The following is a 12,789-nucleotide window of genomic DNA, read 5'->3' as shown; positions in this document are numbered from 1 at the left end:
CTGAAGATTTATAACACAATCAAGGGAACACGGTGTACAAAAGTTGTTAGCAGCTTGGAAAAATACAAACATGCATTCGTGGGAGGCTGATACTAAAGCACTGCATAATAGATTCCAATTCATTTCCAGTAATGATGCGTAAGCGACAGAAAAGCAGTCAAATTTATTCGGCTTTAGTAAAGGAAGAAGTATTGAAGTAAAACTAGTTAATCTTGTTTAAACTCTATGTCACTGCTCTCGTTTATTGGGTGTAATGATATCAAGTTCTAATGTTTTATGCATTCCTGAACAATCAAGACAATTTCAGAACTGAGTGTTCAAACATACGATCATGTTTCTAAAAATTCTAACTTAGCACAGTAACGCATCGAACCAACGCATGGTTTCTATAATAATCTGCTACCAGTTCCAACTCATATTTGTTGAAGAGTGTATGTTTTATTGAAACATACATTACAGATGTATGTACAACTAATGTCTAATTTGGAAAATTAATACTTCTCCAGAGCATACGTCACTTTTACATAATAATTATTACCAGAATATCTGTACAACTTTTTCGTAACACTTAATTTGAATGTCAATCGAATATCTAAAAACTAATTTAACTAGACACACCTGTGTAGCTGACGATTAACTTAAAGTCATACAGTTTGAAAAAGTCAAATTGTTGTCTCGTACTATTCTACGAGAATTAATGAATGTCTAAAATCAAGCACATGATTATGTACTGCTTAATTAACCAAATTCAGAGATTGATATTGTTCTTCGTTCACTTCAGTCATCATGAAGCTTCCGTCCGGTAAAAGTAGAACCACACGCCGAGTGCCACCTAAGAAAGAAAAAATAAACGACACTGAAATTACTGAAGATGAGTACTGTAACACTGGTTTACCAGGTGACGGTTGGTCAGCTTGAACTACCTCAGCGGTGATTTGACCATCTTGAGAGTCTTCAGTTTGAATCGTCAGATGTTGGTTGGGATCGACACCTTCCTGAATTTTATACTGAGCAGCCTGTTCTTCTGTAATCTGTTGACCCTGTGTGAATAATGTTACAAAAGTGTATGAGAAAACATTATCGATTCGATTCGACGATGGAGCAGTTAGTTTTCAGCAGCACGAGTGACTTCTGAAATTCTCGTATTAGCCGGAGACTTCACTGACAATGGTATAAGTTTAAGGGTTCACGATGATGCTTACCTCCGGAGGCACTCCGATATGCGTCACAGCTTCGGAAACGGCTGCATCCAATGTGAGAACACCGGCGTCACTTTCGCCCTCACCTTCCTGTGCTGCAACCAGCACACACTGCTGCTCACCATCCGCACCCTGGGCGATCAGAATGGTTTGACCTTCCGCATTCTTGCCGGCAACCTGATAAAGTGTTCCGTCTTCTCCAGCAACGATAATAGGCGAACCGTCTTCGTTAGTTAAAATCTGCTGTACCTGTGTGTCTTGTTCTTGTCCAAGCTCTTGTTGATCTTGGCCCATGTGTGGTGAAAGCTTTCTAGTTTTAGACTTATCTTCCTCAATCTCCGGACTCGGCACTGGCGTTGGTTCTCCTTCAGCTTGACCCAATACTTTTCCAGTGACAGGACACAGTGTTAAAGCCCGCGGTGGTGATTGTGGTATGGAAACTGGTAGAGATGAAAATGGATCTGTCATTTCTTCATCCTCCTCCTCCTCGTTTTCCGGTTTCTGTTCGACGGAAGTAGCTGGGGAAACGACACGCTTAACGATGTTTAGGCCTTGCTTACGGAGAGCATTGATTTTTTGCTCTGAAGTGGTACTAGTTTTTGTAACCGGTGTAGTTTTCACGTTACGGTTGATAGGACTTTTGTTAGCCGTTGGAGAGAGTTTTGGTGAAAGGGAGCTTCTCTGAATCACATTAGTAGTGACTTTCGGAATAGGAGCTACGGCAGAACTGGTGTTGTTGACAACCTTTTGCAAAGGCTGTCGCTGCTGTTGAGTGGCGGTGGATGCTTGTTGAATTGGAACCGTGGTTCGAACAACCTGCTTAACCAACTGTTGTGTTCCGCCAATGTTTTTACGTACGATTCGTGTAGTTGTAGTAGTAGTTGTAAGTGGTGGCGTAGTCCTGGTCACTGCTGCTGGTGATGATTGCGGCGACGGAGTAGTTGCATTCACCTTGAAAACACCTTGTTTGGAAACTTCGCCACGATTAACAATTTGAACTTTGGCTTCGCCAGCAACATTCTTAGCGCCAGTGAAACCTGGTTTTTTCACAACACCACTAGCAGTGCCGTCTTTTGAGGTTTTAACAATGACCTCGGCAGCATTTGCATCATCCTTTTTCGACGAACTTACACCATTTACTACCTTAACGGGGGATTTCGCTCCAACAGGAATGATCTTCATTCCAGGTTTCATAGCCATATGTCCAACCCCTACATTTTCTGTTTTGAATTTTTTCAATCCACCGTCGTCCTCGATGTCAAAATCACTGTCGCTGACTTTTCTCTTAGCGGCTGCTTCATCGTTATCAGAGCTCCCACTACCAGCAGCCATTGTGCTACCAACCCATTGCTTGACTTTATCTATTGCATTGAGCTTCGAATTACGCAGAGGTCGATTCGCAAGCGGTGAACTTTGTGCCAGTGGAACTACTACGGGTGCCGCCGATGTGTGCGGTGTGACTGTAACCGCCGTTGGTGGTTTAGTCACAGTTACCGCTGTTTGAGCCGGAGATGAAGTCGACGATGTTGTTGTTGTTGCGTTGGCCTTTTCTGCCTGTTGTTGTTGAAGAGTTCTCGCAGCAGCCGCCGCACGTTGTTCTTTCTGTTTCGCTAGTTGAACTTCAAAGTACTCAAGAACACTTTGGCAAGTTTGCAGATGGAGCAACGGTTCCCAAGTATTCTGATCATGGGCAAATTTAGACCATTTTACAAGATATTCATGTTCTTTTCGGCGAGGATTGAATCGTTTGGCCAAGATCTTTTCCACTTCCTCCTCGACGACTTCACCGCTACCAGGAGTAGTGCGCTTGGCAACGGAACGTTTCCTGTGTGGAAGATAAATTATCTCGTAAACACTTTTTCATTATTCAAGGAGCAAACAGCTTACCCAACACCTTTGTTGATGGTATTCAGTTCCGGTTTCTTTATTTGAGCAGACATTGGAGATTTTTTCACATCGGTTTCAATCTTATTAGTTGCCGCGGTTATCGGAGATGTCGGCGTCCTAACTTCCGGCTTACGAGCTGCAACGAAACGATTGCTAGCCGTACTGGATGGAGTAACTGAAGATTCTAAAAAATAAATACGAAATTCACTATTCTATTTGAAGGAAACAAAACAAATAAAATCATACTCTTTTCTTCAGGTCCACTTTCAATGATAGTTTTTGTAATTTTAACAGGCATTTCCTGGAGATTACCTTGTCCCATCTAGAAAAAAAAAACAAATTTTTTTATAAAAAAAACACTGGCTTTAAGTGGACGATAATCATCTTACTCTTGCAAACGACTGAATTGTTCTACCAGCAACAATCCAAGTCTCGCGTACCGACTCCTCCAGCTTAACCCATGTTTGATACAATTTCCAAGAATTAACATTCGCTGCTACCTCAACATTTAGCTGAGCAGCTTTCCACAGAAGAAAGGCCCATACCTTAGCTTTAGTTTCGCGGCAGTCTTTTAGAGTAGACTCTTTGCGACATTCTTGTTCCTTGTGTTCCTTGAACAATTCAATAAAATGAAACACGCTGTGACAGCGTCCGCACACCAGTACATCACTTTGCGTCATTTCAGCTTGAGCCTTACGAATCAGCTCCGGATGCTTGCCGATATCTGCCGGATCGATATCTTTGCCCATAATGCAGATTTCACCCTGGATGAATTGAAATTTATTAGAAGATAATTTAACTATATCATTAAACTCATGCTATGATTAATTTGCAGAACAAATATTTTCTACATTTTTATTGTTGTTTAAAAAGACAGCGATTAGCGGACCATCTTGCCTAATTTTATAGCAATTTAACGTCTTGTGGATATGACATTTTTATGTAGCGTTTCGATGAAGACAGCTACTTAAACTGTTCCTAGTTATTACAATGAGTTTTGCAGTAGTGTTTTTTGTATGGACCTCTGACTTAGTTAAACAAATTTATGCCTAGCTTGCCAACTATAAAAACGTATAATTATATATACCAATTGTATTCATTACTAATGAACTTATTATTGAGTTAAACTCCGGATGGCCGGATAGGCGTCCCCTATCGGGGAGCGTCAACAATTTTATGGAGCTAGTAATATAAAAAAAAACGTAACGCCAACCTACCAGACAGCAACTTAGTTCTCATGAATTGCAATGAGAAGATGAATGCAATCAACGCTACAAAGAATAATCCCAAGCCACTTACCTTGATAAATTCTGATCAAATGCACAAAACAACACCTACTACAAAACGTTCCTTCTAGGCGAACACCTTGAACACCGTTTCGGCACAGAATTTAGCTAATTTCTATAATTTTCACGAGTAAAATTGCTTCAAATCGAGGAGCGCAGTGCATTTGCTGTGAAATTTAGTTGGTCGCTTGTTGGTTCGTTCGCTAATTTTGTGCTGCATACAAATGGTGGTAAAAGCACACAGGGCTCGTGGTGGATTTAACTTCAAGAATGCGCGCGGTCTAGTGAACCCACTTGGTAGATTTCTCTGTTTCGAAATGACAGGTACACGCTACACGCTTCGTTCGGAGTATTGATTTTTATATAGGTTCCTGAAATGAGTAAAATTCACAAATTCAATTTTGGTACATTGTCGAAAAACTCAATTATCGGTAGCGACATATGCGTATGAAAACTAAAATTAAAGAAAGGAATATATTTATTCTCATATCAGCAGCAGTAATTTGTCACAATTATTTCATTGGTTCAAGTAATTAGTAATTGTTAGTAATTGATCGATGAATATTTTTTTAAAATTTAGAATTTCTGTTTAGAAATTAGTTTAATATTGACATCTTGAGTATCAGAATGTGTAACAATCGAATACCATTTATTTTAAATACTTTACCTGCTATATCCGGGCAATTGAAAAAGGTATTAATCCAAATATAGTGTTCCACACCAAATAAACTTTAGTTTTCGTATATTGAATTAAGATCGACATTGTGACTTCAGATCAACAACTTTTTCTTCCACTACTGTAATGTTTTACTCAAATGAATTTGCACGTTTTTATTAGAAATTGTTAAAAGCAATAATTAATTTAAAGTTTTCCTACCAATTCGACAGCTAGTAGAACGAAATACAAGGAAAGCTATTTAGGCTGAAGCTTCAGAAAATAATTAAAAAACGCATTCACGTTGGTTCGTTTATGCAGAGAGAAATAGTTCCTTTCGATTTGAACGATTAACCTTGTGTTTTTCTCATAGAGAAAGTCTTTGCAGTCGCCGTGAGAACCGACTTTTGATGCGGGCTCGGAGAGCCGAGTGTCATGTCTGTGTACATTTATGACCAAACTATGTACTCACTTTTCTCCGAAATAGCTTAACCGATTATTACTGACTTAGACTAAAATGAAATGCATCTTCGCCCCACAGAAAATTTTATGGAACTATAAGGTGGCGAGTGTAAAACTGAAAATTTCGCTTCATGTCGGACCGATATCCTTTGTTTTTACTTTTAACACGTGTTCGTGGTCATTTTTTATTCTCGCAAAGTATCCAGAATAATCTTTTAGCAAAAGTCGTTTACTAGAATAATAGCATGCTTAGCATGAAAAAAATATATTTATTTAAAAAAATAGCATATAAGTTCAATGGCTAAAAAATACACCAGAAAGCTTTAACCAAGTCAGTCGATAAACAAAACCGCTTACGTTCGGGACGGAAGAAACCAAGTACAGTATTGTGTAGTGAACAATAGAACGATCTCGAAATGAGTGAACCAAACAAACAAAAGCTACCGCTGCTACGAAAGAATACAATTATTGTTGACTTCAGGCAGTGCCAAATTCGACCTTCCATACGAGAACTTGAAGGTTTGCTTAAGGAGCAAATGCATCTTGACATTAAACGTGTGCATTTACTTCAATGCAATAAGACAAATAATGTTGTTTACACCAAAAACAACGGTGCTTCCTTCATATATAAAAAGAATTGGCAACACTTATGTTTAGAGTCAGTCAGTATAACTCATAGTCACGGATCATAAAACGCGTACGTTAGTTAACACCGTGAAATAAAGTTCATTTGTAATACTGTACACCTGCGTATTATTACCACAGACTAACAGACAGGACACTCAAATTGGATTCTTCAATCATTTTAACGGTCATTTCGGATATTCCTTTAGTTGGGACAGTACTCGCATATGTCATAATGGCGCCACGTTACCCTATCAAAAACATCCTGTCTGTCATCTAGATTGTGTTTATTTTTTCATTTACCAACAGAGTTGCCATTCATACAGAATTACTTGCGAATTTCATGCAGGATACAGTTTTAATACATATTTCCAAAACTGTATACAGAATTGTGCCTACTTCTCATGCTCCAACGCAATACAAAATCGAACTCGTTTTGTTGCAATATTTACTTGCTTCTGGTTTGCGCCACTTAATTTCGGGTGAAAATTGCCAACACAATCAAAAGTAGTCTAGATGAACAAAGTTGAGAAAAATAAATGGTTACCTTCCAACATCGCTAAAAAAGTTAAATATATTATCAACGTAATCCCATAATTTATTGTGACGATTTATTTTCAAATATTATGATGAAATCAGCCATCCCTGCAAGCAGCTGATCGGTATTGACAAACGAGGGGGAACCAACTTGTAAAAAAAACTTTTGCATAACACAAGGGGTGTACCGATAGTAAATAGTTCGCGCAGCACAATGTAGGTGGAACTAGTGCATCATGAAAAATTATTTTTATAAGAATTTACTCATACTGTCATGTCTGTTAGTCTGTGTTATTACATTGAACCATTGAAAACTCATTACATGGTGTCAAGTAAAAAAAATACTGTCGTTAAAACGAAATAAAAATACAGAAAGTTGTCGTGAAAATCCACACGAAATCGAATAAAATCGTCGCCATTGTCGGAAGCGTTTGTGAAAAAATCACCGTGAACACAAATATAATCGCAAGCTGTGTGTGCGTTAGAACTATACCATTCTCGAGTGTACTCACACAGTGAATGTGAAACGTCAGACAGTAATAGTCAAATATAAAGATGGCAACTGGGCTGATCGTCTACCGCAGTCACAAGTCACAATTTGGTGAAGGAATGGCCTCGATGGAAGCAGAAATTCAACATCTACATGATTGTAAACAACAAAGCAGACAAATCGGAAAGGAACAAGGTTGCCACATGTTTATGGTTAGTCGGTGAACACGGTTTAGAAATTTACAATACATTGTTTACAAACAATGGAGATACAGAAACTATGTTCGGAGAAGTTGCAGCTCTAAACAACCAGCCTGCTGCCGAGCCTATCGCGGGTGATGACGTAGAACAAAATAATCCGCCGGTGGCGGGTGTTGCTATTGTACAAGAGCGTACTCTAGCTGAAGTGATAATTGCATTTGACACTTACTGTCTTCCTCGAAAAAAATTAGCGGTAGAGGCCTCCAAGTTTAATATGATTGCTCAAAAGTGAAAACAACCGTTCACCGAAATCGAAACAGCACTTCGTACTCAACTGGCATTTTGTGAGTTTGAATGTGAGGCTTGTCATGTACCATTTGCGGATAGAATGTTACGAGACAGAATAATAACCGGAATTCAAGACAAGAAACTACAACTTAAGTTGCTGGATGGAAAAAACGAACCGCTTGTAAATATCGTCGAAATATGTAAAACGTACGAAGCTGCTGCAGAAAACAAACAATTGTTGGAGCGAAACGAAATGAATACCGTAATCGAAAATCCAAAGGAAGGGAACGTAGTGCCAACAGCGATGTGTTTCAATTGTGGACAGCCATTCAACGGGCGTCACCGTCGCTATTGTCTGGAGAACAATGTAGTTTGCGATGGATGCGGACGTCGCGGTCATTTTAGGAAGTACTGCAAGTCAACCGAATATGATAGTACGAGAAACTGTAATATCGAGGACAACAAAATGAATACTCAGTTCGCCACAGAGCGTTCAACATACCTGTTTTGAATAAAGATTGTTTTAATGCAATTGATAATAGCTCTATTAAAGTACGAATACATGGGCAGGTAACATTAGATTTCAAAGGGGAACTATATATTCGGCTGACTTTCTCGTAGTAAACGATTTGTTTGAATCGTTACTGGGGCTTGAATCATGTATTGCTTTTGGGCTTATCGAACGTCTGAATAGCTTGTAATCTGTTTCTATTCCAAACGAAAGAGAAAAGTTCATTGATGCCAATGCTGATGTCTTTGACGGATTGGGAAAAGTTCCAGGCACCTGCATTATCATACTTAAAAACAATGCTGTTCCACAGAGATGTCCATCTCCTCTGTGTGAAGAGCGAGCAAAATTTCTCCCCTCGCACTGACAACTTCAACGAGAGCTCTTCTCTTTCACATATATACACCACTGTTGTATAAAGTTTGCACGCATCATGAGTGCGTTTGTTTATTTCCTTTTTACCTCCTCCACTGAATCGCACCAAAGTGCTAGAGCATTAGCTAATAAATTCTCTGAGGTGGATGCAGATACTTTCACAAAGGTGTACACGCCGGTAAGCACTCTGGTGTATGGTTTGCGTAGAAGAAGCGCGGGGCACGCAAAATCAGCAAAATAAAACAATTTATCGTTAAATTTTGGGTTTTCATTGCAAATTTTTCATAGCAAGGCCAGATCTACTCTCTATTAATTGAAGTTCACAGAAGTGTTCGCTCACCATCACGCGCCAGTGATCACTTGGGTCAAAGACATCATATTAACAAGATATCCAGCTCTCACATTTCACAAACAAATCATTGGCAACAACATTTTTTGCGAGCATGGCGCCCTCAGGCGAGTTCGCATCGAATCTCGTACACAGAAGTAGGGAAAAGAAATGTCAAATTCGTGCGCGCCAAAATAGCAACACTGCGCACCCATACAATTGACATGATATGTTGAATGTGACACCGTGCGATGGCGTTGCTGAACTGAAGATTGATTTCGCTCCAAGCTGACAGGGTCTGCTTGGGTGTATTTAAGCGAGAGCACGCGAGAGCGATTCGTACCAAGAGAATGCTATTCTCTCGCACCAGCTTCTTTCAACACAAGCACGCACTCAAAGTCTGTCTGTCTGGATACTGAGAAGAAGTGCGCTTTCCTCTTTGTGTGGAGCGTAGCAAATGTATCCGCAGTGTATAATTAAAACCTACGCCCTGGTGTATCACTTTAGTGAAATGCCATATCTGCTGTTCCATCGCTTCATTACAAAAAAAGCATTCCTATGAGTTTACATGATCGTCTTGAAAAGGAACTTAAATCCATGGAAGCTCAAGGCATTATTAGTTCGTTCGATTATCCCACAGACTGGGTTAACAATATGCAGATTGTAGAAAAACCGAATGGATCCCTACGCATTTGCTTAGACCCAACACCTTTGAGCACTTCGATTAAAAGGGAACATTTTCTCATTCCGAAGTCTGAAGATCTTCTTAGTCGTATGTCTGGAAAGCGTATATTCACTGTATTGGATCTTTGCAAGGGATTTCGGCAAATGGAATTGGATCTCCAAAGTTTTGATCTCACCACATTTATGACTCTACTAAAGTGCATCTCCCCAATTTTGGGTAACGAGTGATGATCACAATTTTAGGTAAATGTTAGTTTAGTTCAAGTGTTATGCCATAACAAAGCACGCTACACATTTTTACCGATCAACTCAAGTTTGAGTAGATAACGACCTAATTTTATAGGGTTGCTTATAGAAGAGCTCGAAAATGAGTGATTTCTCCTCAAAAATTAGGTAGAAAAACTAGGTCGTTATCTACTCAAACTTTGAGTTGATGGGTAAAAATGGGTGGCGTGCTTTGTTATGGCATAACACTTGTACTAAACTTACAGTTACCTAAATTTTTAAGGTTATCACTCGTTACCCAAAATTAGAGAGATACACTTTAGTTGATTTTGGGTAGGTTTTGACTCAAAATTAGGTAGCGGCTGGAATAAGTGTATGCAGATTTTGTTTCGGATTAACTGACTTTTGCAACCCTGTCTGAAGATTTTTAAATTTTTTACTGGCATCTCTGTGTTTGAACAATCAAATGAGGATAGGATATCTGATAAATCATGTCAAAAAAGATTTACATGAAAAATTTAAAAAACGTGGAAAATAATGACAAAAAAGCAATAGTAAAGATTATAAAGCAAGAAAGACAATCAATGCGTCAAATTTTGGAAGGTAACCATGTAACCAGTTTTGTTTCATTTCATTAACCATATTTATCTAGAAAGAAACATGTATCGTTCACGAATGCGAATTCAAGAGATGCGTGATCTATGTTTAGCTGTAGAGGAATCTGAACGAGATTATGAAATAAATAAGCGGTTTTCGGACGATAACTGGCCGGTATGCGTTATGTTGATATATTACATAAATTTAAATGAAACATATTTTAGGATCCAATTCAAGTCGCGCTCAGTGTTTATCACGATAATTCATCTAACTACACACTTTATGAAAGGGTAGAAGATTACCTTTCAAGTTCTGAAACTAACGTTGGCTCTGCTCCATCCCTAATTACTCCTCCAATCCAGAAAATACCATTATCCCAATCACAGATAGAGCTGGATGTTTCTAATCTTATAAGCTACTCTCAAATCCCAAATAACAGTGAGCAATTTTACTCTCCTAGTTCTCCGTAAGTTGATAGTTGATTATATAAGAAGAAAACATAATTACTAAATCATTCCACAGACAACTGTGCTGCAGAGTGCTACACACCGTGAAAGTCGAGATTCACAATGAACCTAGGGAGGGATTGGGGTACATCAGTGAGACTGATTGTGCAGCGCCACCTAAAAAACCACGTTTACTTAGTAATCTGAAAATGTCATTAGAGTATGACTCCATTGAAGAGTTGGTCTAAGTTATGTCCGAAATTCTTCGTGCATAAAATATCTTTTGTTGAACCATTTCTTTGTTATCTACGCTTTTGATTATATACTAATTGTTGCTACTGGGTTTAATTCGATTTAGAAAGAAAATAATTCATTTTTCGTAAATTTCATAAAAATAAATCAAGGTCAAATTGAAATCATGAGTACCGATGTTCTTTGTTATTTTTTTTTATTTCTTGGACTTGAAGGTTTATATTATTGACAAACTATGTGGCGGTGCTACTGGTTTCCGCGCATGCAGAGCTTGCACAGAAGCCGGTATAGTCGTACATCCTACACAAGAATGCATAGTTTCATGAATAAATATGTCGCAATCGATGCAAAACATCTGTGCACATGATCGACATTGATAAACAGTTTTATCTGCAGTTTCATTGAACAGTTTTTGACAGCCATAACACATGCTGGATGTTTGTTGGCCGTATAACAATTCATTAAAAGCTGGCACTGGAAATAGATGATGGTAGGATCGTGCTAGGTGCGGTGCTGAAGCAAGAGTCAACCCACAAGAGGCACATTCAACTGGAAGTTCGCAATATTTGCTGTAACACTGTGGACAATGATAACCACCGGAGGTCAATTTTGCTGGCTCATCTGTACTATCAATGTGACACATACACATAGTTAATAGTGGGTCCTTGCTTTCTTCCATTTTTCCGTGCGGGAATCCCATCTTGATCATTGAGCATTCTTGTTGATTTCCAGCTTGCGGCGGGTCGACGTGTTGCAGAAGTTGATCCTTGAAATGTGAATCGTCCAAAACGGCAGCATATATTCCTCCAGTTTCGGTGCACAGATATTTACACACACGTATTTCTGCAGAAAGACTAACAACTGAGCAACGGATTCCTTCAGATTTCAAAGCATCAATGGTAATATGAATGTCTGTTGGATCACAAGTTGTCAGACTACCCATTACAACTAGCACCTCTCGACTAGCGTGTGACGGAACCATTTTTAACGTTTTCAATGCCAATTCCAAACCATTTTGCAGCGATGGCTCACCGATTAAACTTATTTTGCTCAAATTATTAACAGCTTTTATGTGCTTTCGACAACTTCCCGCTAGTTCCGAAATTTTCTCTGCTCGTTTAGCTTTCAATGTTATTACACCAAGCTGCGAAATTGGGTTTTGATCGAAAAATTCTTCAATGAAAATTTCCAGGAGTTTAAGTGAGCATATAAATCTTGTCGGTTTGAGATCCGGAATGGTCATCGCTTCCGAACAATCCAATATGATATACAAATGCCGCATCATTCCCAATTTGCTGTATCCTTTTTTCATTGCTTGTCGCTTCCGTTTGGCCTTTTGAATAATCTCGGCGATAGATCCCTCCACCAGGCCATCGTCGTCTTCTTGAATTGCCTCCCTGGATGACAGAAATTAGTTTCGCTTACCCTATACAAATCAAAAACAATAATTATGTACCATGTTTTCTCGTAACCAGTTTCCCAGCGGTACTCTTTGGATTCCTCTTCATCTGCCATAATTGTCCGAATTGTAAATGGAAATTGGAAATTCAAAAACAAAACATAATCTGTATCTGAACGAGTGTTTTGGGCAGATGTCAAATCCAGAGATGCCAGGTAAAAATTTCAAATATCTGCAGACAGGGTTTCAAAAGTCTGTAAATGTGAAAAAAAAATCTGCAGTCAGCAAGCATGCTCGCTGGCAGCAATTTCTCTATTAAGTATGACACGCAAAACTGACTTGGTGAG

General features: G+C 38.9%; 3 protein-coding genes across 4 annotated transcripts; 1 reads left to right on the top strand and 2 right to left on the bottom strand.

Moving 5' to 3' along the window:
* Positions 1–210: 210 nt before the first annotated feature.
* Positions 211–4,584, bottom strand: LOC131436271 (mucin-5AC). The gene is made up of 7 exons (XM_058604902.1): positions 4,386–4,584; positions 3,476–3,850; positions 3,333–3,408; positions 3,087–3,270; positions 1,203–3,024; positions 896–1,040; positions 211–832 (listed from the first exon to the last, which is right to left on the bottom strand). Exons 2-7 carry the CDS (start codon positions 3,833–3,835, stop codon positions 735–737), a joined length of 2,685 nt encoding a protein of 894 aa, XP_058460885.1. The 5' UTR covers positions 3,836–3,850; positions 4,386–4,584; the 3' UTR covers positions 211–734.
* A 5,629-nt stretch (positions 4,585–10,213) lies between these two features.
* On the top strand, positions 10,214–11,229 carry LOC131438162 (uncharacterized). 2 transcript variants are annotated; one of them, XM_058607995.1, is made up of 4 exons: positions 10,214–10,351; positions 10,405–10,519; positions 10,570–10,811; positions 10,868–11,229. In XM_058607995.1, the coding sequence occupies exons 2-4, from the start codon at positions 10,409–10,411 to the stop codon at positions 11,037–11,039; spliced, it is 525 nt and encodes a 174-aa protein (XP_058463978.1). In that variant the 5' UTR covers positions 10,214–10,351; positions 10,405–10,408; the 3' UTR covers positions 11,040–11,229. The 2 variants fall into 2 exon arrangements, with proteins under 2 accessions (XP_058463978.1, XP_058463977.1); XM_058607994.1 differs by having other exon boundaries at positions 10,401–10,519.
* LOC131438161 (general transcription factor IIH subunit 2) lies at positions 11,223–12,636 on the bottom strand. The gene is made up of 2 exons (XM_058607992.1): positions 12,500–12,636; positions 11,223–12,440 (listed from the first exon to the last, which is right to left on the bottom strand). Exons 1-2 carry the CDS (start codon positions 12,556–12,558, stop codon positions 11,261–11,263), a joined length of 1,239 nt encoding a protein of 412 aa, XP_058463975.1. The 5' UTR covers positions 12,559–12,636; the 3' UTR covers positions 11,223–11,260.
* Positions 12,637–12,789: the final 153 nt, after the last annotated feature.

Source organism: Malaya genurostris, chromosome 3, assembly GCF_030247185.1.
Source record: "Malaya genurostris strain Urasoe2022 chromosome 3, Malgen_1.1, whole genome shotgun sequence".
In the NCBI taxonomy this organism is placed as follows: Eukaryota; Metazoa; Arthropoda; class Insecta; order Diptera; family Culicidae; genus Malaya; species Malaya genurostris.
This window is presented reverse-complemented; position numbering and strand designations above follow the sequence as displayed.

Excerpts from the sequence above, each read along its gene's own strand:
- LOC131438162 (XM_058607994.1), top strand. The coding sequence starts at position 10,240 with ATGTCAAAAAAGATTTACATGAAAAATTTAAAAAACGTGGAAAATAAT. Across the intron at positions 10,520-10,569 it reads TTTCGGACGATAACTGGCCG|GATCCAATTCAAGTCGCGCT; the intron begins GTATGCGTTATG and ends AACATATTTTAG. Across the intron at positions 10,812-10,867 it reads TTTTACTCTCCTAGTTCTCC|ACAACTGTGCTGCAGAGTGC; the intron begins GTAAGTTGATAG and ends ATCATTCCACAG.
- LOC131438161 (XM_058607992.1), bottom strand. The coding sequence starts at position 12,558 with ATGGCAGATGAAGAGGAATCCAAAGAGTACCGCTGGGAAACTGGTTAC. Across the intron at positions 12,441-12,499 it reads ACTGGTTACGAGAAAACATG|GGAGGCAATTCAAGAAGACG; the intron begins GTACATAATTAT and ends TCTGTCATCCAG.
- LOC131436271 (XM_058604902.1), bottom strand. The coding sequence starts at position 3,835 with ATGGGCAAAGATATCGATCCGGCAGATATCGGCAAGCATCCGGAGCTG. Across the intron at positions 3,409-3,475 it reads CAATTCAGTCGTTTGCAAGA|ATGGGACAAGGTAATCTCCA; the intron begins GTAAGATGATTA and ends TTTTTTTTCTAG. Across the intron at positions 1,041-1,202 it reads ATATCGGAGTGCCTCCGGAG|GGTCAACAGATTACAGAAGA; the intron begins GTAAGCATCATC and ends TTATTCACACAG.